The sequence below is a fragment of the Bombus pyrosoma genome, linkage group LG2 (assembly GCF_014825855.1).
Source record: "Bombus pyrosoma isolate SC7728 linkage group LG2, ASM1482585v1, whole genome shotgun sequence".
Taxonomy (NCBI): domain Eukaryota; kingdom Metazoa; phylum Arthropoda; class Insecta; order Hymenoptera; family Apidae; genus Bombus; species Bombus pyrosoma.
In genome coordinates this window covers 12,784,213-12,810,049 of record NC_057771.1, presented here as the reverse complement: position 1 = coordinate 12,810,049, position 25,837 = coordinate 12,784,213, and the positions used below count along the sequence as shown (strand labels likewise).

The window sequence follows — 25,837 nt, the reverse complement described above, 5'->3', positions numbered from 1 at the left end:
CGTTCAAAATGTCCCGCATAAACCGAAGGCTTAATAAAGTCAGGAATCCGGGCTATTCCGTTCGTAGTCGACATTCCGTATTGGATGAGCGACCGTTTACAACCTTTCGACGATCCTACGAGTCTCGCTCGGTGGAACCGGGAACCAGAAACGATTACATATAGAGAAGCGAGAGAACCGACGTCGAGGGGGCAGAGGTCGGAACGATTTAACGAAATGAAAAAACAGTGCGCTTAACGTACGCTTTAATGATGGGTCAGAAACAACCAGAACCTGCTAGGTCTCTTTTAGCAATAAACGAGGCCTGACTTTATTGACCGGAAGAGCTTCGCTGCCGAACGATTTGGACAGTTGGTCATTCGACCAACGAATTTCCGGTTTATAAGCGAGCCTGAGAGTCGTAACGCCACGCCGTTAACGATTAACGATTCATTTAGGAACGTTTAGTACGATGGACGAGGGTTCCAAACGTTATGTCGACCGGCATCTCTTGCTCGCTGCGATAAGGGAAACCTTTCTTGGAAATGGCAGCTTTGAATATGCGCTTACAGGTTGCTGCAAATTGAGGCGCTTGATAAGAAAAGAGTGTTTTTTAATCTTTTCGGCAAATGGGAAGGTATACAAGTATAATTTAGCAATACGTGTCGTTAAGATATTTGTACGCTGCTACAAATTTATCGGTGATATTGTTAGTCATCGACGATACTTTCCATTGCAAATGTTGATGCCATGTTGTTATACGTTCGGTTTGCTTATTCAGTTGGAAACTGATGTCCATTGTATTTTAATTTATACGCTTCGATATCTAAAAGAAAGCCAGTTTATTTATCAATTTCGAAATCCCACATATTTGTTGTATTTCAATTTTTATATTTTTAAATTCAGATTGTTTATTGATTCGAGAAATCTGTTGCATCCGCAGTATTTTCATTATTATACTCCTAAGTTCAAATTCAGATTTTGAATTTTCACATTCGAATTTGGATTTCGTATTTTCAAATTCAGATTTTAAATACATACGTCTGTTTTCGTTATTCTCTTTTTACGCGAAAATTAGATTCCGTTGTGAACGATCCTGTACAGACGAACGTCACCCGTGTAATTCACGTCATTCCGAAGTTAGTGGCGCATTAAACATACTGAAACGCGTCTACAGAATAGGAGACAATTCGTCGTCTCGTTAATGTCGTCGCTCGAGATCGTATAACTTGCTCTACTGTGAAATTAAACCAAGAATCGATTAACCAGAGAGCGCATAAATTAATATACAAGATGCCATCTGAACGAAGAAAAATAGTTGCGTGATCGAAATTTTTATCACGTATTTTGGAAAGCAAATAGATAGAAGTAATAGACAAATATGCAATATAACAATACGCAATGGAAATTTAAAGAAGAAAAGCGAAAGAAACATAAAATCACTAAAGCACATTTAAGCATTAAATGCGAATCTTGCATTGGATTAATAAAATTCATAAAAATTACACGCATGAAATCGTAAGTAATGTACTAAAAGCAACCACGTTAGTCAGTCAATTTCTTAAAAGTCTTTTCAAGAAACGATATGAACCCATCACGACATTCCAAGAACGATACACGACATTCTTCCCGGACAACTAAAATCGTTCGTTGGTAGCTGAAATCTCGTGCATTTAGTATTCCGTTATTTTTTCGCGATTTACGGATACGAACACGTATAAATGTTTAATGCAAACGAATCATATCACCGGCCGCATAACAGCACGACAGCACTCTTTTAAAATGTAACGATGGTGCCCATCGGCAAGCGAACCTTTTTCTTCGAGCGTTAATCCGCATGAAGCATACGGTCGTTTATACGAGTGCATTATCGCAGCTGGCCTGTTCACGGTTCCTCTTAACACCTTTCATAGTTGGCGTGTCCTTGCTCTTAAAGCGATTGCGAGTAAGTACTTCGTCTAAGTACGCTTCCTACAGAATATATACGTTGGAGATATCGTTACAACATTACATTTTGCATCTATTTCTATATATTACGCCTCCTTGCATCCTGGTCCATTGCATACCAGTTTATCAAGAGTATCGAGTCAATATCGTTACCTCTTTCCTTCTTTTCTTTCCTCTTCTTTCAGTGAAGTACAAGAACAAAAACAATTAATTGCAATATAAGTTATTGTATGTTGAAATTTAATGATTGCATTCTTTCTATGAAGAATTTATTTCTCTTCTTTTTTTTGTTAAAGATATTATTTCAATGAAATATGATTGAAATTACATGTGTCATTACATACTATTAAACGCTACTTCATCAATGAACTTCAAATACGAAACATTTTATTTGTCATGTGAAATTTAGCTACTTTGAAAGATCATGTATATTTTAACTAGAATCCAGGAAGTGATTTTCAACTTGGAAAATACAAAAGACAGTCTAGTGCTTGTAAATTCCAAATTACATTGGAACGTTTTGAAGAATTCGTTGAACGCGAATGATAGACATAAATCAAATATTATTTTCTTTTAAGTAAAACTGTATAACATCGAGCGTTCAATTATTCGACACGGCACAGGAAATCAATTACCGTCTGAGCAATCTATCTACAAGCCCTGACAATGACACACGAAGAGAAAGGCTCTTTTCCGCGGCAGTTCGCAGTCTACCTCTTCTCTGTCCGCGTGCTCCTTCTTTAATAGCCTCTGCTCCCTGGCGAGCGAGGGAAGAGAGCAACCCAGCCATAAATATCCCGTAGGGTAATTAACCCTTTGAGGACGTTGAAGCTTTGACGATTTTAATAATCTTAAAAGACAGCGAGTCCCGTGATTAGTGTTCCTGTCGGCGGATGCAATCGACAGTGCTCTTCTCCACCAATGCGTAGTTCGGTACGCGTATACATCACAAAGTTCCGCTTTTCTCGGTATTGTACATTGTAATGAAAAGCAGAGATACACAGACCAGATAAAAAATAAAATGGAAGTTCGACGTCCTTTCTATTAAATTTCAGAACATTTTTGTTATCTTTCATTTATTACATACTCTGAAATATATTAAAAAATTGGGAGAACGTTGTAAAGATTAGATATAAGCAGTTTGAATGAATCTTTAATAAAATCTAGTTTTCGCATGTAAATTATTCACTTGTCTTTTAAGTTTACTTTACTGTATTTAATTCATTAAATATGTGTAATAAGAAGTGCAAAGAGCAGACTGTGTATCTGTGCATATAACAAGGAAACTGACTCGTGCATGCTCTTAAAGAAGTCTTAAATACAAAGATGCCCTTTGGCATACGTAAATTGTACGTTACCATACGGAGACACCTGAAGATGATAATGAAGATGGTGCGAGTCTGGTTCACGTAACTTTTGCCTCGTATGATACCCCCACGTAGGTTATAGCACTTTGAAGTATTGACATAAAAGCAGTCCCTCGTGGTACGACGAAAACAATGAGCGGTGAACATGAAACGACCCCTACTAGCCAATAACACACGTGGATTATTTCAAAAAGCTAATTTTTCTCTATAACCGTACACAGAGTCAAAGGACTACATACGTACATCATTGTGGAACTCCGTCTGCATTTTCTAGAAAGCGGAAATCCCATCGTACTTTCAACCGTACACGCTTTACATCTTCCACTGCAGCCTGCGAACGCTGAAAAGCCACCAGAACAAAGCTAATTCGAAATTTAAAAGGTACAGCAGCGAATCAAATGCTTTACAATAATACCAACTTTGACCGTTACGACGCCATGACACTATTAATTTTTGATCGATCGTTAGGTTGAGCATACTGTATTCCTATTCGCATTTTTAAACTTCACGCAGCAATGTAAAAAAAAAGTCAATCGTATATCATAATATCCCGATAACGAATAGGTTTTACTGCGTATTTTTAAAGATACCGTCACGGATAAAAAATGTTTACGAAGCTTGATAGCGTAAAAATCAAGATGGATAAAAAATATCACACAACGGTACGCTGTTCCTTTCTCGCGATAACCCAGTAGGTTGAGGACGATCGCGTGTCGTTGATACTTATATGTAATCAGTATTTACAAACAAAATTCTTTATCAATCTTAGCATACAAAGCCCTTCCTTCACTTACCAAGGTTTGTGGTTTCTTATGCTATGATTATTTCTCGATAACCTAACCTGTCAATTACGTTTTCGTAGAAAAACATCTCGCGCATCGACCGCGACACGAAATTCATTTCTGTAGCTCACGTAAACCTTCGCTTTCAAAGAAAAGCATTAGGAACTCGGTCAATGCCTTCTAATAAAAAACCAACTCGATCCTTTGAGTTGAACTTTTTGGGATTTAGACGATGTTTGATCAATTATAATTAATCAATTAATATTTATTGGCCATCGATTTATTTCACAAGTGTTTCACGGTTAATTGCTTTCCTTATACGTACAGATGTCTATATAAACTATTTTATATCGCACGAAACGCAATCGAATTCTGTGTAAATTATCGAAATTCTAATGTCAGTTATATAAATGCAAGTGATTTCAGAATACATATCTTTAGGCTAACCCGCTGCGTGGGTTCCAAATTCTTTGAAGAAGTCAAGTTTGGCATATGTTAACCTAAATTCGGACGACAGGAATCTATTCAGCAGCTGTGTTTCAGTGGCGTCGTGTTTACATTCGAAAACACATGTGTTTTTGTAGAAATTCGTGTTTCAACTAATCACTCTCCTGTTTCACGACCTCTAAGGAGCTTGGCGTTTTACTGAATGTACAATGTTATATTGTGTCTCTTCGGTTTCACGCATTTTTCAAACGTTCATAGGCGTCTCTAGTAACGAACATCCTAATTTCACATCAGTTACATATTGTTACTAAATAAATAATAAAAGCAGTACTATCATTTACGTATTAACATATTTAACTTTAAATATAATTACTTTTATATAATTACTCTAAGCTGTATATAATATATTACATTATATACAATACTATATTAACTTTAAATACGATTTCGTTATTCAATAAGTGATATACATGAATAGTGCTCATTTTCTTAAAAATTTTGCGCGGTTCTATTTTATTTTATTTTATTTCAAACCTATCAAAGCTTTCAGGACTTTCAAGACTTTTAAACTTCGTATAATTTTCAAAGTGATTCAAATTTTTCGCCATATGCATACAGACATAATTATGTACATATACAGTTTCGAAGTACATATGTATGTAATTCGAAGTGTTTCAGATCCCATCACTAGGCGTCTCCAACCGCATGGTGCATTTGTGTCTGAGACCGTGAAACGATTTATCGTATCTTCTTTAACACGAACACGAGTGGAATTCACGAGCAATCACGTCGGAAGTGAAATGAAAAGTTTTGACTACTTAAAATATCGAGTATTCCGTTGAGTTCTCAAAGTGACGGAGAGTGATTACGTTAATGACATGGCGAAGTATGCTTTAACGACGGGATAGGTGCAGACTGGTACGACAGTGGTGGCACGCGATCCCAACATCAACCACGACATCAAACCTAACCCCGTTTGTAAATATACTAACAACGAATAGAACGATACACGACTACTTTCAGGGAAGTTACCGTTTTTTTACGACACGAAATATAGTCCAGACAGTACGATTCGGTTTTATTACGACGCCAACGTATATGTGTATGTGATACACTGACTTATCGACCATGCATCACACAATCGTATTGTGTACACAATTCCTTACTGTTATATCAGTGAAACACCGTGGATGATACGCGTATAAATCCGCAGACCACTGTATTAAGTGTTAAAGCGACTAATGGAAACAGGTCGTTGGACTTTCTCACGTGAGAATGTAGACGATTATATCGGACCAAGTTGAAACGAGCCAAGTATATCCACCGTTTCGGTAAGTGTCTTGAATCATAATTATTTCAATCGCGTTCCCCAAGGGAGACGTGCATAAAAGCGCAACGTACGCTCTTGTATAATAGTGAGAGAGGGGAGGAGGGAGAGGGAAAGAGAGAACGTTCGTATCTGAACGCAATCGAGTTTCACGAGTGCGCGCTATTTTCTTAAGTCGATCATTAGTCAACATTGAAAACAACGAGGGTGAATAATGGTTGTATTATTCAAATCCCCCTTCGCCTTTTACAACTTCCGTAATTTTTCTACAATTCTCAAGAAAGGAAAGTTCGTTACCGCTTCACGGTAAATTAATCTATTGTTCTGTAAATTGATAAATTTGCATCAATCAAGGAGTACGGCGTTGAATTTAAATAAGAATTTAAAAAACCATTAGATCATAGGTGCCAAATAATTTTTTTAACATCATTTATCATGCTAGATTAAACTGTATGTTTTCTTTAGAAATATTTGTATTTCCATAACATAGGTTAAAATTAAATTTCATTTTAAATTATAGAATACGCATTTGTCACATATAATATGTTGTCATTTAGTGTAAATTATAAACTAATAGTAACTGATAGGTAGCATGTATACCTATATAACACTACCAGATTTCAACAATGCTAGGTTGGCCGAGCGGTCTAAGGCGCCAGACTTAAGTTCTGGTTCCCTCTGGGAGCGTGGGTTCGAACCCCACACTTAGCAAATATTTTTTGTTTTTTATTTCATCATATATACCAACACTAATTAAACGTATTCATCATCCGTATAGCAACTCTAATTAATTAATCGATTTATTTAAAGAATTTTCATATTTAATGAATACATATACATATAAATATGTCTCATAAATTGCATATCCAATTTCTCGGACACGGAATAAAAATCTGAAATATTTCCTTAACGAGAAAATCGTGTTTAAATAAGAAGAGAAATGGTTTTGCTAACAAATCATTAATTGACGGGCTAGAAGCTGATTTGCAATTACGGGGTATCTCCGCGTAAAGATAAATGGTCGGAGCTTTCGCCGAAGCCGGATTCGAAGTGACTCGAGTCTCGTAACTGATGGCAGCGATAATTGAGCCGAGTATAAATGACTTGATGAATAGTCATAGACAATTAGGGAAGCTGAGATAAGGCAACGAACTATGCGCGAGCAACTTTAGTCCGTTAATCCTGTTACACCGAGTCGCGTACCAACCATTTTCGTCTCCGTGTATTTACATAACCGTACGGGTTTCTTAGCGAACCCAACGACTTGCCAACGTTTCCACGATCGTATCGTTTGTTTCACGTGCATAATTCGTATTCGACGAAACGTTCAGAGACCTTACGAACATGCTCATCCCCTTTCGTAAATCGTAGAGGCTTGTCAAACGTTTTATCGACGTTTCCAAGTTTCGCCAACAGTTTCATACGAATGGTCGTACCGGGAAGGAAAAAGAGCCGATTAAATCGGATTACCGAACAGCAGGGCCAGCCCTGTTCCCAGAAGACCAGGACTTGACACCGTAAAAGTGTCATGAGACCACCCTATTCAAAAAGGGGATGCCGTGTGCCGGCATCGAGAAGAAAGCAAGCGCCAAGAGTCGCCCGGTGAAATGCTTGTCACAACAATTTCGCTAAAAAAGCACAACTCCTGTGTACTTGCCGGGGCACGATGAACCCGGCACACTTGTAATTTCATTCCACCGCATCTGCTGTCATTCTCACGTTACCACACGAATATCTCGACTTTCTTCGTTACTTGCACGATTGCAGGATCACCGGGAAGAGAGGAAGAGAGGGAGAGGGAGAGGACGGTGATCGCGTTGAAAAAGAAAGGAAAAAAATCAGACCCGCGTATTTCAAGCAACCCTTGCGCGAACGTTGCACAATGCAGCAGCTTCGAAGATCCACCCCTTAGCTGAGGGGTGCCGTTCCTGTCGATACTGTGGTCGACGTATAAAGGGTCTGCCATGAAAAAAAAGGGGATGAACGACAGGGAGGAATGGAGCAGTTTGGGTAGGTGTTCGCGAATCGGGGTACTTCGCATTATTTTTTTCCTGTTGCCCTTCTGACTCGTTCCGAACTTCCTTTCTTCCATCTTTCTTCGTGTAACCACGTTCATCGATCGACGACCACTTTGCATTATGTAATTTGAGTTACCAGTTATATTCTTATCGATGCTTCGAGGAGTATCGAGGGTTCGTTGTTCGTTCCTCGCTCGTTCGACCCAACCGGTGTCACGATAATTCGATTGCAACACGTCGAAGCGTGAAAGCGAGACAGGAAGAAATTGAAAAACAGGTTCAACCTCGAAAATACCTCGGCTACGAAGCAATCCAACCCTCGACGAACAGAAAAGGGAAATCGTACTTATAATGCTTACGCGTTTCAAGCCTGACGTCCGGTGAAATCGCGTTATCCGGATTCGGAATATTAAATTCATCTCTATCTTCTCAGGCTATCGCCCCGCGTTATCGTCACCTTAATCGAAGCTTAAAAATGTGATTTCACCCCAACGAGATCTTCGCGCCCGATGGTATCCCTTCGACTAAATTCAACGAGTTTTTATTCCAACAATCGGTTGGGCGAAACCAACGCTAGTTGCGAAGCCGATATAAAATTTTGCTCGTTCGTGGGAATTTTTTCAACCATCCGCGTTACTTTCACAAACAGAATTGCTAGCGACAATGGAAACGCTTGTAAATCGAGTGTCAGCCACGAAAGGCTGCGCTTGACGCAGACAATTCCGTGGTATCACGAAGATGAGGCAAAAATTAATCAAGCGAAAACCATAAATAACGATTCATGGCGGGCCGAGCGTACTCGGTCGGACAATGGATGACAAATCGCACGGCAAAGCAAAACAAACTGAGGACCAGATTAAGCTTCTCGTCTGCTCGATTCGCCGCTGCCTTTCGCCATTGTCATCGATACAGTTAGGATCAGCCTGGACATAATCTTCGTGGCTTATGGCGCAACAGCCAAGAAAAATGAAGCGTTTCTCGAACGTCCAACGACGGTTTCTTTGAGCGAGTTCTCGTTTCGCTCTCGACCCTCTGTTACAACTGCGATAGACGGTCCCACCCTCTTCTTCCCGAGCTTCACTTCGTCCGTATGGCAACAATCTCGAGTGTTGGTCGTATGGTTGCACCGTTCACGGGGTGTACATCTTGAAGGAAGCCTCGGTGAACTGGCTTGATCTCCGCGTAAGGTTATCAGAAGGTACGTAAACATAAACAAGAGGTGGCGTGAGCGTTGGCGGTTGCAGGGAGGAGTAGGTCGTCTTTGTGCAGAAGGGAAGATCGGATCGGGGCCGCGTTAAAAAAAAGAAGAAAAGAATAGCCGTCTTAAGAGCAGGACGCCATAGCAATCGTAAATGTTTAATATCGTGATTAAAGGCGCTGGCGCCTCTTATTATTATTTCAGTCTGGAGGACATTTCGCCCATAGTCCTCTTCTTGCTCCGCGTCACCGCGTTTCTTTTCAATTCTCACTTTCCTTCGTCGGCTTAAAAATCCTCCGTGAAAATTAGCCGCCTAAATATTTAAAGCTCCCCTACCCATTCGGCCGTTCGTTGCACGGCTTGGAACACAGTGCCGCGTGGAATCGGGCGCCGGGGGTGGTGATGGAGTCGGGGTGGAAGGTAGAAAAAAATAAGGAAAAGGGAAAAAAGGACGAAGAAAAAAATAGAGGAAGAAAAGGAAAAGAAAGGACGAACGAGAAAGAGAGAAGAGCGGGAATACAAAAACAAGCGTCTGCGGGCCGCGTCATTGTTCCGGGCATGGAGACAGGCGTGATCTCTTCCATCTGATGGATTTCTGCTGCAGTCACCTCTAACCACCTCGCTCGTCACTTCCCGTTGCGCTTCGTACCATTGGACACCCGACTGACTTTTTCTTTTAAATCCTTTTTCCTCCTTTTCTTTCTCTCTTTTCCTCTCTGTTTCATTCGCCCTCGCCATTCAATCGAGGCTCGAACAGCTCGCACCCTCTCCCTGCCGTCGTTGCGAACAACGAGGAATACAGCGGTGCGAGAGCATCGAATTAACGCGTAATTTCTTCGAGGAGACTTATCACGCGAAGTGGAGACACCTACGTGACGCGAATTCTTGTTTGCCTCGAAGAGACACGAATTCACGGAACAACGACCCGAGATACCACGTCGAGGACGACGTTTCCGTGTCTCGTCGAACAACCCAACGTGTAGAGCTCGAAATCGAGGGACGAGAAATCCACGTCCCGTTCAATTGGACATTTAAATTCAGCCGGAAGTTTGTAGCACGCCCAACACGAAAAAGAACCATGTTGCACGTGGAGGATGGTTTTATGTCGATCCGCGAGTCTCGGACACCGTATACATCAACGGATATTCGTAAATAAAATTTTCGCGAGGGTGACAAAATGGTCACACGCTCCACTGCTGACCCCATCGGGGTCAAAACTCGATATCTCTATGCGACGTGATTTTCTTCTTTTTCTTTATGTTGTTTTCACGTAGTTACGCCGCGACTCGGGGACAGAATAAAATAGATACGGGATTGCCGGACAGAATATTATAACGGTCGAACGACAAGGGGGATCCGTTTCTTTCCCTTTCGAGGGAATAACGCGAGGAATGCCGGCTGATTTAGGCGACTCTATTAGATTTCTTCGCGTGTGTCCCATAGCGTTCGCAATCCGACACGCGGTACTCTCTAATTTTCCAGCTTTTTCTCTCTCTTTCTCTGTCCCTCTCTTTAGAATTCCTGTTCAAGGTCCTCGCGTTTCACAAGACAAGTTACAAAACGTCACCGTTTCGCGATGACTTCGCGCTCCTTTTTCTTTCATCGAGATGCATCGACCGTCCACCGGCAGTGCAAAATAGATTTACGTAACGCGCACAGCCAGAGGCAGAGTGGACGCCGATGAATTTGCATGGTGGATAATGGTTGGCTTGAAACAATGGAAAAAGAAACGAGCTGTGCCGCCACCGCCGCCACGGTCGTATCTTTTTTCGCGATCGGCCGAGTCTTTTGCCTCTTTCCTAGCCGACTGCCGCAACATTTAAACGGTCACGTTTACCTCCGATCAATCAAGGCCTTTATTCCCGCATCGGTGTGTATTTCTTGCACCGTACCAACTCATCGGCGGTTCTATTACGTTACAACCGAGCTATGTTTCTGCCTTACTGCGTCGTTTCTCCGTAGTACGATGATTAATACTCTCCGGTTCGCGACGTTGTATACTCCGCGATAGGAAGAAAGAAGAGAAGGAAGCACGAAGAAAAAAAGACGCGTGTGAGAGAGAGGAGAGGGGAAAAAAAAGAAGCTGTCACAGTATATTTCACGCGATTATTCTCTTCGCGTTTATCGTCACGAACAGATACGAAGTATCCGGCCGCGCGATGAGCACGGCAATTCAAACGATACCATCTTTCTCCGTCTTCGACCACGGGGACCGCTTTTCACTCGTTTATACGAAACTTTTGCATATGACGAATCGAGGACTATTACCATTCAATCTCCTTCGCTCGGCTTCGTTTGCATCCTATCATCTCCCCGATGCTTCTCGCTTTACATACGGCCATGGCCATCCAGTTGAATACGACGACTCGCGATTCTTCTGCCTCTTGCTTTTCTTATACGAATTCTTTTTTATTCCTCTAATCTTTATTCTTCTTTCTCTCCTTTTTTTTCCTACTCGTATTACTCGTATTTTCGTTTGGTGTGTGACTCGTCTCGCGATCGGTGTACGCTGCATCGCGTCGATAATCGTACTGCACGTGTTCGCAATCGCGAAGTCAATCACGTGCCATAAGTGCGTAGTTGCTGCTCATTTCGAAGCGCTATGCGAAACGTGTTTGATCATGGTTAACATTTAATTGTGTAGCGTGCATGTGAAATAATGAGAAAAGAGGCACGCGGTAAATGAAACACTCGCAAATCAATCTGATCAACTTCATTTTTTATAAATTTCTCAATCTCTGTAGCCGATCAATATGATTGGAGTTTAACTCGTCAGGAACTGAACGATGTATGTATCTGGATGGAGTTGATTGGTTTAATTCACAGGTGAAGCGTACGTTATAACAACATCATTAATTACAAAATATTACGAGTATAATGCTTGTAGTGAAATAATATTCACGATAACATTAATTAAACGCTACTAATAATATTAATCGATATTAACTAGAACAAGTAATTTATTATTTTGATAATAAGTAAAAGAAATAAAGAAAGAAAAATGAATGCTACAGATTACAGAGATACAAGATAATGCGTGTATATAACGTACATATAATCGGAACAGGTACACGACTGTCGCCTTTGAATGTCGAGCAACGACTGCCAGAATTAGATTTGAACCATATAACATAATGTGTATATACAACGTATTTATAATCGAAGCAGGCATACGACCGTCGACTTTGAATGTCGACTGACGACCGCCATAAATAGATTCGAGCGATACAAGATACGACAAGTGTAATCGGCAAAAAATACATGACCGTCCCGTATGTTTGGACATCGAGCGACTTCCAGAATATCGTGTTCTCCTCTGCCAATAATGGGATATTGTAAGTAAGTCTAAATGGATATTTTGTAAAGAGTAAAAAAAAAAAGGAAAAAAAATAAATTGGAGATGCCGGGGATCGAACCCGGGGCCTTTCACATGCAAAGCGAACGCTCTACCACTGAGCTACATCCCCGTTTTTTAATTCAATCGAACAAATTGAAGAACAGATATCTATCATTATTATCGATTTTGTTTAAACAATTTTCATTCCTATTTAACATAATTACATACACGTTTTAAGATTTCATTGAAATGTATAAATACATTTTTCGTCGTTCTTAGAGAAAGATCTCTTTACACGTTAGTGAATTGATACAATCATGGCGTTCTAAATCATGCATCGATCATTTCTATTTAAAATATTTTGACGATTTTATTTATTTAATTGTTTATTCATTTGGTTTCTAAAGAAAGATGGACATACGATAAGAGTCTTGTAGTTTTTAGTGCTGTCTTACGATCGAATCGATTCTTGACCTTGCCTCAGTAACATTTCTGTATTTATAGTAATGACCTACAGTTTCAAGGTCACATTTGATTTATATTTTTATTAACCCTTCTGGAAGGTCTCATGGTGTAATGGTTATCACTCTGGACTCTGAATCCAGCGATCCGAGTTCAAATCTCGGTGGGACCTTTGAATTTTGGACTTTTTTAACCAAAATTTTTAACCATAACCATTTTAGCCATAGACACAAACTATGTCTTCGATATTTTGCTAACTTATTCCCTTAAGTTTATTTACACGACGTTTTTAGTTCATTAGCTTTATTGAAATAACAAATTATATTTTACAGTACATGCAAGTTTATATTTAACACTCAAATGTCTGTGACATGAATACTAATAACAGTATTCATTTCTCTCCATACTGTTACGCAGTTATTACATATCACGCTTAAACTAACTTGCATTGTGTGCATTGCTTTAACTGATACTCAGTATGCTACGCTGAGACATAACAATGTAAAATTACATTACTTATCGTTATGATGCTCTCCTAAAGGATCGACATCGTGAATTATCGATTACCGATATCTTCCTAGATCTAACAAAATTGTAGTCAGTGAATATAATAAATTTTACGACATAGGATACATCTATGAAAAAAAAAAAAAAAAAAATGTGTTCTCATGTGCATCTTACACTTTGACGACTATCATTAATTATAAGAGCGAAAAGAAAAAAAGAAATTGACAGCGGTGGGATTCGAACCCACGCCCTTACGGACTGGTGCCTAAAACCAGCGCCTTAGACCGCTCGGCCACGCTGCCTCGAAAACTTTTCGTCTCTATCTCCGTACATAACCTATACACCATCATATATATTATATAACAGGAGTTACTGTGTTACTCAGCAAACATTTTCCATTACATCAAATTTAAATAGTAGGCTCTATCATATTTGCTATCTTGATTCAATAATTTCTAGTATTCCGATATCCCTTTGTAGCGGCACATGGGTCAATGAAAGATTTGGATCTACAGAGACTCATATTATTGTGCCTTGGTATACCAACGTTTTTTTAGTCTGCTAGGTTCAAAGGTAAACAAACTCCGGACAAAATGTTATTGCCGCTATTTGTAATCGTCAGCCGAAGTTACATTCGAATTTTTTATAATAACAACTGTAGTTATAAATAGACGAAAGTGCTGTCTCGGTCAGTTCAATAGCAGAGTAATTAGCGATTTATATTAGAGATTTTAATATATCGACTATTACGATTTTATCACGCGTCTCTTTATTAAACGAATCGACACGTTTAATAACCACCTCAGCTTTTAAATAGGAAAAGCGAAATATATTTTTTAAGTAAATAATAGGCTATGCATATTTACAGGCTAACTACGATCGTTGTTAAAATAATTTTAAGAGGGGGGAAATATTTCTCGGTTACTCCTTCGCCTATGAAAAATCTTAAAGCAAATGTAAGAATGAGTAGAAACGTAATTAGAAGTTCTTAGAAATTTATTTATAAAATCAGAGAAAGTTGTAGAAACTGTCGTCTTCTCCGATGATTCCGCGCAGAATACTTCCAACAATAGTTATTCCAGTTTTATAAATAAATTTGATGTCTTAAAGAAGTTTGGATTACGTTTCTACTTATATTCTTACTCAAACATGCTTAAATAGAAACGTAATTATAAAGTCTCTATGCTTCATGGAACGTTATCTAGAAAACGCAGCAATATGTTACGCGCGATGTAGCCTATTTTTGTACGTCAGAAATTACTTCTCCTGCGCTAGAAACAATTAATTAAGTCAACAAACGGGCAATTAAGGCAGGAAGTAGCCATCGTGAAGCAATGATTAAACGTTTTCATCGCAGCCTACGGATGATCGTCGCAGGTTATCATCATGATAAAGAGGTGGTCTCGCATTCTGCCGACAGTGTGTGCTATACGTGTAACAGCGTACACGCGGGTCGTCTATTCTTGCCAAACGAGTTGCGTAATCCAACGAAGCATCGTGTTTCGCGTAACACGGCTCTAACCACCGTTAAGAAGAGGGGAGAAACTTAATTCACGAGGAACGAAAATTTTTACGATCGATTTCAACGGTCGTTACTCTCGCGTGTAGTTTCTGTTTCTTCTTTTTTTTTTGTTCTTTCTTAAAGGTACGCTTGCACATTCAGCTCGACGAAAGGAAGAAAAAGAAGCGACGAAATCGGCGATGATACGCACGAACGTACGTCATTATGGTCGCGAAACGAAACTTCGTTTTTATTTTCCCTTCCCGGCAGCGGCGCGATAATATCTCAATATAAAAATTCATGCTCATAACGCGACTTCAAGTTCGAGTCTTCTTATTTTTCCTCCTTCTTTCTCCTTCTTCCTTCCCCCCGTCTTTTTTTTTTCTTATCACGTCTCTCGGGGACGACGAGCGTAAAACTAACGCTTTAGAGAGAGAAAGAAAGAAAACGCCAGCCTTGCCGAAACGACTGCGGACAGATCGATAAATTCGCGTGAATATTCTTGTAGCTGATAAGCCGGACAGATAAGACGAAATCGGTCTTTGCAAGTGAGGATCCCCTCGTTACGGGGTTGGAGATACGAGCATACTGCAAAATAGAAGATAAATGTCGCGATTTCGTATTCTTTACACCGATGTTTTATAACCTCGCCCCTTTTTACCTCGGATATATTCACTTTTTTCTTTTATTTATCAAACTACTGGATCTCTAGGAAGCACATTGTACAAATTTTCATAACGTTTCCTCGTACGGTTAGCGTCTTCTACGCATGCACGCTCGTTACGATCGACGTCGATATCGACAAGTAACGTGTACGTACTGATCGTTCGATACATGACGATATTGTTCCTTGACGGTGGAAAGGTTCGCGACAGAAGCGGTACCTGTTTAGCATCGCGTTTAGCAGAATCACGCCGCCACTTTAACCTAATACTCGTGGCTGTCGCGGTAAATGATGGATCGTTAGCGGCGATCGTAGTCCTACGTAGATGATCCCGATGACTTGCACCGACTGAATTACGTCCCGCATGTTGCATATCATAGAGAAAATCCTTGCGCGTATATCAGCGTGTTGCGTTACGAGGGGCTCGCGCGGGGGCGTTCATCGTCCATGGATTCCCATGAAATAAACTGCTAGAAGCCAATTGGGGATGATAAATCTATTATTTTCGGCGAATCATCGGACCTAGCGAAGGGAACAGGCTCTCGTAGCCGGATAATATACTCGACGTACGTACAGGTGCTCTGTTTCGTGACTTACAGTTCGTTCGTTTCGGTAACGCAAATTCATCTCTCGTCCGACTAACGATTAACCGGATGATACGATCATTTTGCGCGTTAAACGATCTTTCCCTGAACGATTGAAGTCATTAGCGTGGTCGTGCAAGAATCACCTGGAAAAATTCAAATAATCAGCGAACCGCGAAATAATCCGATTGGATGTTATCGCATTGGCGATTTATCGACAGGGTCATTGATCGATGGTCGCGCCCTGATAACAACCGCCGTGACATCATGTGGAAAACGGAACCAAAGGGACTCTTTGGATAAAACGCGTTCTCCTCGAAACGGCTCGTTAACGGTCAATGGGAGAGGGCTTTTGGCATTTTCGCGAGGCCATGCACATCGCTCGACACAATGTCCCCGCCATTAACGAAATACTCGATGAGTACGTATCGAGCATCGATCATTATGAGACCACGGGCTTCCCTGGATATTCCGGTAACGGCCTATCGCCGCAATAATCGTCAACACGCGCAATAATCATGTCGTTTAATGACAATTGATGAGGACCAGGAAATGTCCGTGCTTTAACATCAGGCCGCACGTCTCTACGCTTAGCCGACTCTGCTCGTGATTCGTACGCGATAACGCGTGCATGTTTCAATGTATGGATGCGCGAATTTGCGTATATACGTGTATGTACAGGTACATAGACATAGGTACGAGAATGGATACGCACGAGTACAGGTACGTGTGCTTTGCATCGCGATAGCTACGTACACGTAGGCTGAGGCACGATTCTATTGTTGGCGCTCGGGTGTGCCATTACGCGCGATCAGTCAATATTTTCTCGTAACTGACCTCCGTTTCGATTCGGGTTTCCGCCGCTGTAAACTCGAAATAGACGGTTCAGATGGGCGAAACAAGCAGGCTATAGGCGGAGTTTGCGTGTTTCCGGACCGAAGGCAGCCTTCCCGTTTTCCGAAACACGATGTTACAACGGGGAATATTTTCGCGTAACTGACCTCCGGCGATTCCGGATGCGCGGTGATGAAGTGTCTATATGCACTTCATTGCACCGATTCCACCTACAAGCTACCACGCCTCTGGCGAACCTCTGGTAACACAACGTTACAACCTTATCAAATATTTGCACCTTCCGAATCGAATTACGGTGTTTCTGTTTGTCTCGCCACCGAGATATCGCCCTTTCTTCGGTCAAGCGCTAATTAAAATGTGCATATCGAAATGAGGCCTCCGCCGCGATACGATCGTTCAATTCGCGTGCTCCTATGGATTCATAATTAACACCGAGCCAGTACATTTAATATCGCGACTCATCGACTCGTGAGACGGTATACCACACAGCGATATCGGTATAGTATCGCTATCGATCTCACGTTGCGTTTTCGCTAACGAAATTCGTATATCGCCGTGCATCGTCGCGTATAATGCGAATTTCATTGTACCGCAGGCGCGGACGATTTTTAATTAAAACAAATTGCGCTATAAGTGGTCGACCCTTGATCACCGTCCCGTCGGTATTTCGAGGCTGATTTCGCCCGACTATAATATTTCCGGCTGTACGAGCCATCAACGCAACGTTTCGGAAAACTCCTCGATTACCGGTCAGATTATCGATCAATTTGTACGCCGACCAATTTGTACACCGTACGTACGCGTTTACACATATGTACATACACACGTATGGCAAACTCGTACGTACGCTGTAGATAGGATATCTTTCAGTCGAGTTGCGCTAGCTGCTCGAGGCCACGCAGCGAGAACGTTCTGTATACGCACGATGGTTGGGATCGAACGAGCTCTCGCAATCGCGAGCATCGCGTAGAGTAATTGAGAGTAATTTTGCAAGGCTAATTTACGCTGAAATTTAAAGGTAAAAAAATTTTGTCCCTATAAACCCCCGGTCTTTCCATGGACTGACCAGTCTATGTTTTTTCATCCCTTTGTACGTTCGGTTGCTCGATCCCTCGTGAAACCGGCGTTCACCTGCATCATCGGACAAACCTCGTTTCTCCGCCGTAATTCCATTTTCACGCAGCCCCGGCGATCGTATGACTCGATTTTTCCACAATTTCTGCGCCACCGCTGGTGAGGGCACGGTTGGGGAATTTCAATTAAATTACTCGTTCGTCTCTGTTTCTCCTTCTGCCACGTATCGTCGCGCGAAGGGAGAGAAAAAAAATAACTCGTTCAACCCCGGAACACGATCGTCGAACGCCGACCGGTGACGAAGTTCTCGTCGTTTGCCTTTAATGGCCGCGTCCTTTCGACGCGCTCTCGCGAGATTGCCGATGATTAATCAGCCGCGGCAGCCCCATTTTTACTCTGCGAGCACGCGACGACGATTACCCCTAAGCGAGACACCATTTCCATTATTTGTTCCCTTTTTCACAGTTTCCCTTTCTCCTCCCTCTCTCCTTTGTTTTTTGTTTAAACTTCTTCACCCAGCAACGATTCGGTTGGAACGTGGAAAAACGATTACAGCAGGATGGCTCTTACCGGACGATTGCCAGCGTCGAACCCGTGGAATTCGTTCGTTCGATCGATTCCATTTTTCCGTTCAACGCGAATCGATCTCGTAACTTTCATTTTCTTCGTACATATTACACGCTACCAACAAACCTACTTTCTTCGCGTGCACAAACACCGCGAGCTCTTCCTTCTTCCAATAGGTAACCAATAGAGAACTCTTGCCAGATGAAAGCAAATAGAAAACTTGGTATCCTACGAGGAAGAAAGTGTACGTAACTCCACCGGCTGACTAATATGCCTAATAACAGTGATAAGTGCAAAACGGCGGTGTATTACCTGCTGAATGCGGTCGACGAAGTTTCTCGGCGTGGGTTGACGCCGTGGGAATCCCCGGAGAATCGACGTATGACGTAATGTCGAAGGAATGGCGTGCAACCCTCTACTCCCTGTCCTTCCACTCCGAACCCTCCGACGCAGCCCCTTGCTCGGCACCTCGCCACGGCATTCTCTAACACAACGGCGACGCGTACGCGAGGACAATGGCTGTACGACGTCGGCGGCAAGAGGCGCAGGGCTCTGATTTTCTCCCTCGGTGCATCACCGATAAATGCGTTTAGCTTGAGAAATGAACCGCGCGGCTTGCTTGCGTGCAGTCTGCGTGCAGTCTGCGTGCAGTCTGCGTACAGCCGAGTTTCAGGCGGTGCAGGCTGCGTGGTACACGGTTTCGCGCAGAGAGACGCCACGCGGTTCGTAACGCCAATGCTCCACTGCAATGGGATGCAGTTTTTGCGCTAATCGGATTAGGAAACGTTCAAACGTCGAAGTTGGAAACCGCGTTATTCCGCTGCGTTCAACACGATTCTGCAGTTATATGCATTTTCTGCTTCACCCTTTCTTTTATCGTTTCTTTCCTCTTTTTTCTTGCTTCTTTTTCCCCTTTCTTTCTCTCTTTTCGATTTCATTGCCGACTATAACGTGATCGATTCTCCTGTTCGAGAGACGAACATGCGAGAGGAAAGGGAAAAAGGCATCCGAACGAGAACGAACAAGCGAGCATCGGTCCCTTCGGGGCGCTCGATCGGCATTCATCCTCCGAGATCCCTCAACCCGTTTACCTCCCGATATGCGAACATATATCCATTGGTGTTTCGCCTTTGTTTTCCACCGATGAAAGAAACGTGACGGTCCGAACGATTTGTCTCGGTATTTAATCGAACGCAGGAAAAGAATTTCCCTTTATGTAGGTTCGCGAGCGTGGCTCGACGAGCTATTGCTCGGAAGCACACGACGCAGAGTAATTAAAATTTAGTTTTGAACGCGTAGAGAACGTTTGTTTCGCGAGTTTCTCGAGGGCTGTGTTGACTGAAATCCTAAAATTGCCTCTCTGTCAGCGTGACAACACGGTTATTGTATTACTGGCTCGCGTTGACGTCGGGAAACGCGTTCCGGTCGTTTAATAGTAGTGTCCTGTATCCTCGGAAAATTAAATCGGGAAACCTTAATAAAATCCTTGCGAATTTCGCGATTTTCTGGCTTCGTGAAACGTAAAATGTCGGTCCGGTCGATGGACGGCAGTTGCGAGGCTTCTGAAAAGAAAGAAAAAGAGAGGCAAAAAATGGAAAAGAAGAGAAAAAACGGAGAGGAAACTTTTGATTGCTGATACCGGACGACCGCACGCTCGAGGGGAATCGATGATTATACGTGTGCTCCGCAGCTTCCTGTTATTTCAATTTAACTCCGTGCTTTTTTACGCGAATATCAGATTTCACTGCATAAACCACCGACTTCTACTTTTTCTTCCATTGATTTATTGGTAATCAAGATTAAATTGCGCAAAAATCAAAGTATAAGTGCGAGATTCGAAAAATAACCTACATATTTCTTATTCCCGAGATTGCCTATAATGCCATAATTACGGTGTTTCTTGTCTCTCTATATGACATTTGTGTCAATGATTTTACTCTGTGATTAATCCTGGCAACACGTGTTTATGCCTACGTATAAATAGAAAATTACGCTAATTTACAATTTAAGTTACTTTGTATATATTTTTGTAATGGAAAATTGTAGCGTACGGCAAATCTCAATACGAATTACTGTAATGAAAAGCAAAAAAAAAAAAGAAACATACGTAGCGGAGAAAAAAAAAATAAATTGGAGATGCCGGGGATCGAACCCGGGGCCTTTCACATGCAAAGCGAACGCTCTACCACTGAGCTACATCCCCGTGATGATTGTACATGATTTTATATCCTAAACTATTGGCAAACTCCATAAAGCCATATACGATCAATAATTATAATACATTTGTAAACAATTCCCGTTAAATTAATGCAATTACCTAAATCATCGAAACACATGTTCGAATGTATGCGTATATACTCTTTTCGATTATCGATTATTACGAATACGGAGCCAGCTGTCTCTGCCGAGCTAATTCTGCAAATATAAAAGACCGATATTATTAACAGATGTATCGTGTTCGAAAATACAATGTGCAATTTAAACGACGTCATATGGCGAGCTGAGAATCATAGCCATGTAAGTCAAAATTCGAACAAGCTTTTCACGTTGTACACTCCCTGAAAGAACTATCTGGCTAAGTTATAATTTTATTTTGCATCGCGACATATTTTCCAAAATTCTGTTGAACTTCTTTGTACTAATGGAACTGAAACACTATCTTACGAAAAATAGTAGTTCACTAACTTGCATCACTATGATTTTCAGTCTGCTATATAATCCACGTAAAGACCTGTTCCACGAATTATGAGTGGCCCTGAGGTAAAACCGATGATCATTTGCCGCAATTGCGTCCCATTATTGCAACGCATCCGCATGGGGTTGGCGTACGTGCTCAAAGAATTACGAGGATGGCTAAAAGTCACCCCCCGTCGCGTGACTTATGCACCACCGACCTCTAATAAAGATCTATCACCCGGTGCACCGGTTACTTTTATCTTTCGCCCGCATTTTTTTCCCCCTTCCTCGGTTCGTATTCGTTTAAAAAACATTTCAATTCTCGCGTATACGTTGCAATTACGTGCACGGTGTGTCATAGACAGGTTGATAATTTTAGAAATCTTTCTGCCATAGATTTATTCTTGCCCCCAAGTTCTAAAGATATCTAAGGATCTTTAATCAAAGTATCATTTTTGGTTGACGTACGAGGAAAGTTATAACCTTCGTAGCGAGGAAAATGATAGGTTTACAACGGGCAAGATCCCACAAATCCCATCGACGTATACAAGAGACCTTCCTTTTAGAGATAGGGCAAGTTAGAAAACTTGCTAGGAAAGTGACCGTGGAAATAACACTCGCCAGATCATCCGACACCTTTTGAATGGGTCCATGCATTACACAGGCGATACGGTACCCGCGCGAATACATAGAATAGGTATAAGTGAAAGTAACCGTTCCCTGTGCTTTCTAAAGGCCAAGATGTTTATATGTATGGCGCAGACCGGAGGCATTATAATAAATGACGCTGGTTTTACCGCGAAGAAAGAAGAAGAAGAAAGTCTCTTGGCGGAGCCAGACGCGACCGGACTGTTTCGACTGGCTGAAAGAACTTGATAAGCGCCTACCATCCATTACGCGTTGATACATTCTTAATTATGTCTGTTGATGTCTGTAACAGTAGTCTGTAACACTTGACTTCGCGTCGAGTATACAGGATACATCTTAACGATCGTACTATATTTTTCGCAAAGCGTAACGTTGTGGCTCGAACCGGTTGCAGCGGAAAATTGGATAATATTTAATATAAAGATATTCAGTAATGTTGTTATTGTCCTCTATTAATATCTAGAGTCTTTTGCCAATATTTACTCGTGGCTCTGATACTAATGTTTTTGAATTAATGCAAACTTTTTAACGCTCAGTGTCGTAGTAGGTTCGAAAAAGTCAATATTCTTTTGACAACGCGGCAACTTGCAATCTGATATCCCCCTTTTAAATTTTCTGTATGCCTAAAAACTTGATAAATCGTAACCCGATACGTGAAATGTGATATTTTAGAGGCAGACGAATAAGAACGAGCATTCTTATCGTATAAATCCGAGAATCTCCCTCTTTGGAAGTCCAAAGGCAAAGCAAACAGTAATGTGAGAATGATAGCGCGGTGTTTTAAAACAATACGTCGAGACGCATCTTAAAAACATGACGGATCTTGCAAGTCTCTCCCGATATTTATACATATATACATGCATTCGTACCTTCTCGTTATGAAAATATTTCATACTCTTATTTTTGACTCTCGTTCATTTTTAAGAAACACATTTCTATCTAGAAATGCTATACCTAAGACGCGTATACAGAATTCGCGCTAGTGCGATAAACATTATTTGTATCAACTTGTTCGAACGTTCGTTCGCGAGAACGTTCTTAAGCCGAACAAAAACCCCTTTGTTCTCCGAATTACCACCTACAGCAAGCTCGTCCATGTTTCATACAAGACGAGGCAATATTAGCCCCGAAGTCTTAATCCTTAATTTTCCAAGTCGTTGCCTTAGCCCCCTGCAGACTTTCGAGCCGACATACTTCGCATCCTTTGAGACTAACAATTAGCGATATTAATCCCGGCAGCCTTAGAAAAGGAAGATAGAGAGAGAGAGAGAGAGAGAGAGAGAAAGAGAGACACCCAGAGGCATGCGTCCTATTATACTTTAACACCAGAACCGGTCTCTCGTAAACATTCTTTTAATACCATTTCTCTCTGCTCCTCTCTCTCTCTCTCACTCGCTCACTCGTTAAATCGGTATACGCGGCGTGGTTGCGAAGCGGGAAGAAAAAGAAAGACGATATTTCGCAATTAACAGGGCTAATTATCGAAGAACGACCGAGGGAATGGTACTGAAGAAACGCGGCTCCCAAAGAGCCCTGTCCGTGCATATTTTATTCTTAGTATCCTTAAGTCGGGAACGAATGAAAGAAATAATCCTGCGATAACAGGCTGGGACTCGCGGGAGCTCGGTGTTTACACGAAAGTAAACTGCAGTAGCCGGCCGCCCGTGGTGAGAGAGGCTCTTTTGTACGCGCGTTTCTCTTCGAGAAAAGTTCTCTGTAAATACGGTCCGTCTTCGAGTTTCCATTCGGTATCAGCTCGGGGTCGTTTCTTTACACACGGAAGATAAAACGCCGGGGCTCGATACGAGATAACGCGTATCCATCGCGGGCATCGCTCCAGCTCGCGCACACTCGCTCGTTCCGCCTTCTTCGTCCAACGTGACCAGATTTACTTAATCCCCGAACCCCGATGGGAAACCTATTCACCGTCGATGGAAATAAAGTAAAACGCGGCCGAATAAAATAAACGAAACGTCTGTGTCTAACAACCGGAACAGCCTCACGGTGTATGATAAGAAAACGTTCGAACGGGCAACGTAGAAACGTGACATCCGATTTTGCGATTGGACGTGCCGTATGCAAAGCGTGTGGCTGCCAAGCTTTTTACGATTCGGCGACATGGCGATAGAAGACCGAGAACGACGCCGCTGTATAGAGACCTCCTACCGCGGCAAGTGTCGGCAGCCGTTTCGTCGCAATTACGTGTCCCTTATCGGCTCCTTATCTGCTGCGTTGAGCAAACCCGACGTTAATCCATTCGTCAATACGTTGCGCGAATAATCTGCCGATAACAAATGGCCATAGCGTGAATAATCGTCGAACCGCTAAGGTCCTTTCGTTTCGTTTTATTCGAATTGCGTCGTTTTATCGCCGCGGGTCTGCCGTTGCTTATTGCGCGAACCAGATCGGCTTTGCCTGTTATTTGCACGGTGATTGATGCGTCTTATCGACGGTATACTGTTTCAATTTCCACGATTTCTATGGATGGTTCTTATTCGAACGAGACTTGGACCAAGCCCAAAAAGCAACTCGGAAATGGGAATCGGTGGAATTATCGTCGTATCGATCGGCAGAATGGCAGTTCGGTTCGTCGAATTGCGCAATGAATCCGATATATCGGTGCGCTTCGGCAGAATTCTTACGGAACACTATGGTGAAATGCAACACCGTTACCCTTCTACTAGGCTTTCGCGTTTCTCGAAAATGACCGGTTCAACGGAATCGCCGTCGGTCTAAGAACGCGTCTGCCATTGCGGAATCCTATATCGCGTTTACCTGGAAACCCAGTTCCACCTCCGCCAACGGAAGTCCCTGAACTAACCCCTTTCGGGCTTATATTCCCCATTCCGGGTATTAATGTTGGAAACCAGATCGTTATCAATGCATTTGAACGATTTTATTGTTCGTTATCGTTAATTGATCGTCACGATTTCTAATCGTTAATCCTACAGTTATAATGCAATTATTTGACGCTTTCATTCGCAGATGTTATCTCGATTGTTTTCATTATTTGCAATGTTTCATCATTAACATCGACGTGACTAATTGATACAACGTTACGGGATGAGAAACGATTTCTAGCGATTCGTCACGCTTATCATCGGAGACATTGTGCGAATAGATAAATACGACCCTCGAACGTATCTACTCTGTTTGCGAAAATTTCCATTCGTATGTCTTTCTCTCTGTCTGTTTCTCTCTCTCTCTCTCTCATTCTTTCTTCTTTTTCAACCCTAAATTTCATTGGCAGAATCCGTTTCCGCCGCGTGCCTGCTTGTAAAATCAGTACATCCGGGTGTCAAAGCGATGTCACCCGAACGGGTAGCTCGGCTACGCATCAGTTTTAAATTCGATCAATGGGTGATACCAAGCGTGAAACACTTTTAGGGTTGAAACTTTAAAGGCCAGCTCGCGAAACAGCAAATCGCAGTTACAACCGTGAAACTGGGGGGGGGGCGAGTTGTGGGAACTCGGTGTCGAGTGCAGCCGGAACCAAAAAGGATATTCATTTCGAACCCCTCGCACGTTCCAGTATTCTTCTCATGCCGTTGCTCGTTCGACGTATGGCAAAAATCTTCAAAGTCTCTGTGAAAGGAGAAAATAAACATACCTGCCGCTGTGGAAACGATCTCGACACGGGGCTTTTGTCAAGCCGAATTTATCGCCCGTCGTACGTAAACTGTAACTCGTCGAATAGTATGAAAAACGTAAATTTCGTCCGGAATAAATTTCAGCCTCGTAATTGCATGATGTCATCGTGGATGATATGCGAACGACAAGTGGTAAATTCCTGGGTGTCACGGTGCTCGCCGGCTTTCGTGTAAAACGTGTCGATATAAAAACTGCGCCTCGTCGCTCCTCCGCCCACCCTTTTTTTTTTTTTTAACGCGGTTGATT

At 42.0% G+C, this 25,837-nt stretch overlaps 2 protein-coding genes and 5 non-coding genes across 8 annotated transcripts in view; 3 read left to right on the top strand and 4 right to left on the bottom strand.

Annotated features, from left to right (window-relative positions):
- The window catches only part of LOC122572485, a 67,683-nt gene extending 55,355 nt beyond the window's left edge, over positions 1-12,328 (bottom strand). Inside the window, exons 1-3 of one of the 2 annotated variants that reach the window (XR_006318465.1) lie at positions 11,334-11,462; positions 3,537-3,633; positions 3,285-3,450 (exon numbers count right to left, since the gene is read on the bottom strand). Coding sequence is in view for 1 of the 2 variants with exons in the window: in XM_043737467.1 (XP_043593402.1) it covers positions 3,285-3,450; positions 3,537-3,633; positions 12,118-12,328 (474 nt within the window). In the remaining variant the exon portion in view is untranslated. Of the gene's footprint in view, positions 1-3,284; positions 3,451-3,536; positions 3,634-11,333; positions 11,463-12,117 lie in introns of those variants that run through there. The other variant, XM_043737467.1, reaches the window with a different exon arrangement.
- Trnal-uaa lies at positions 6,478-6,560 on the top strand. The gene has a single exon. It is a non-coding gene; the product is annotated as a tRNA-Leu (tRNA).
- A 13-nt stretch (positions 12,329-12,341) lies between the features above and the next one.
- The window catches only part of LOC122572454 (apoptotic protease-activating factor 1), a 46,886-nt gene continuing 33,390 nt past the window's right edge, over positions 12,342-25,837 (top strand). The window contains exon 1 of the mRNA XM_043737454.1: positions 12,342-12,400. The gene's annotated coding sequence lies outside the window, so the exon portion shown is untranslated. The remainder of the gene's footprint in view (positions 12,401-25,837) is intronic.
- On the bottom strand, positions 12,461-12,532 carry Trnaa-ugc. The gene has a single exon. It is a non-coding gene; the product is annotated as a tRNA-Ala (tRNA).
- On the top strand, positions 12,965-13,036 carry Trnaq-cug. Its single transcript has one exon. It is a non-coding gene; the product is annotated as a tRNA-Gln (tRNA).
- Positions 13,594-13,673, bottom strand: Trnal-uag. The gene has a single exon. It is a non-coding gene; the product is annotated as a tRNA-Leu (tRNA).
- Positions 20,748-20,819, bottom strand: Trnaa-ugc. Its single transcript has one exon. It is a non-coding gene; the product is annotated as a tRNA-Ala (tRNA).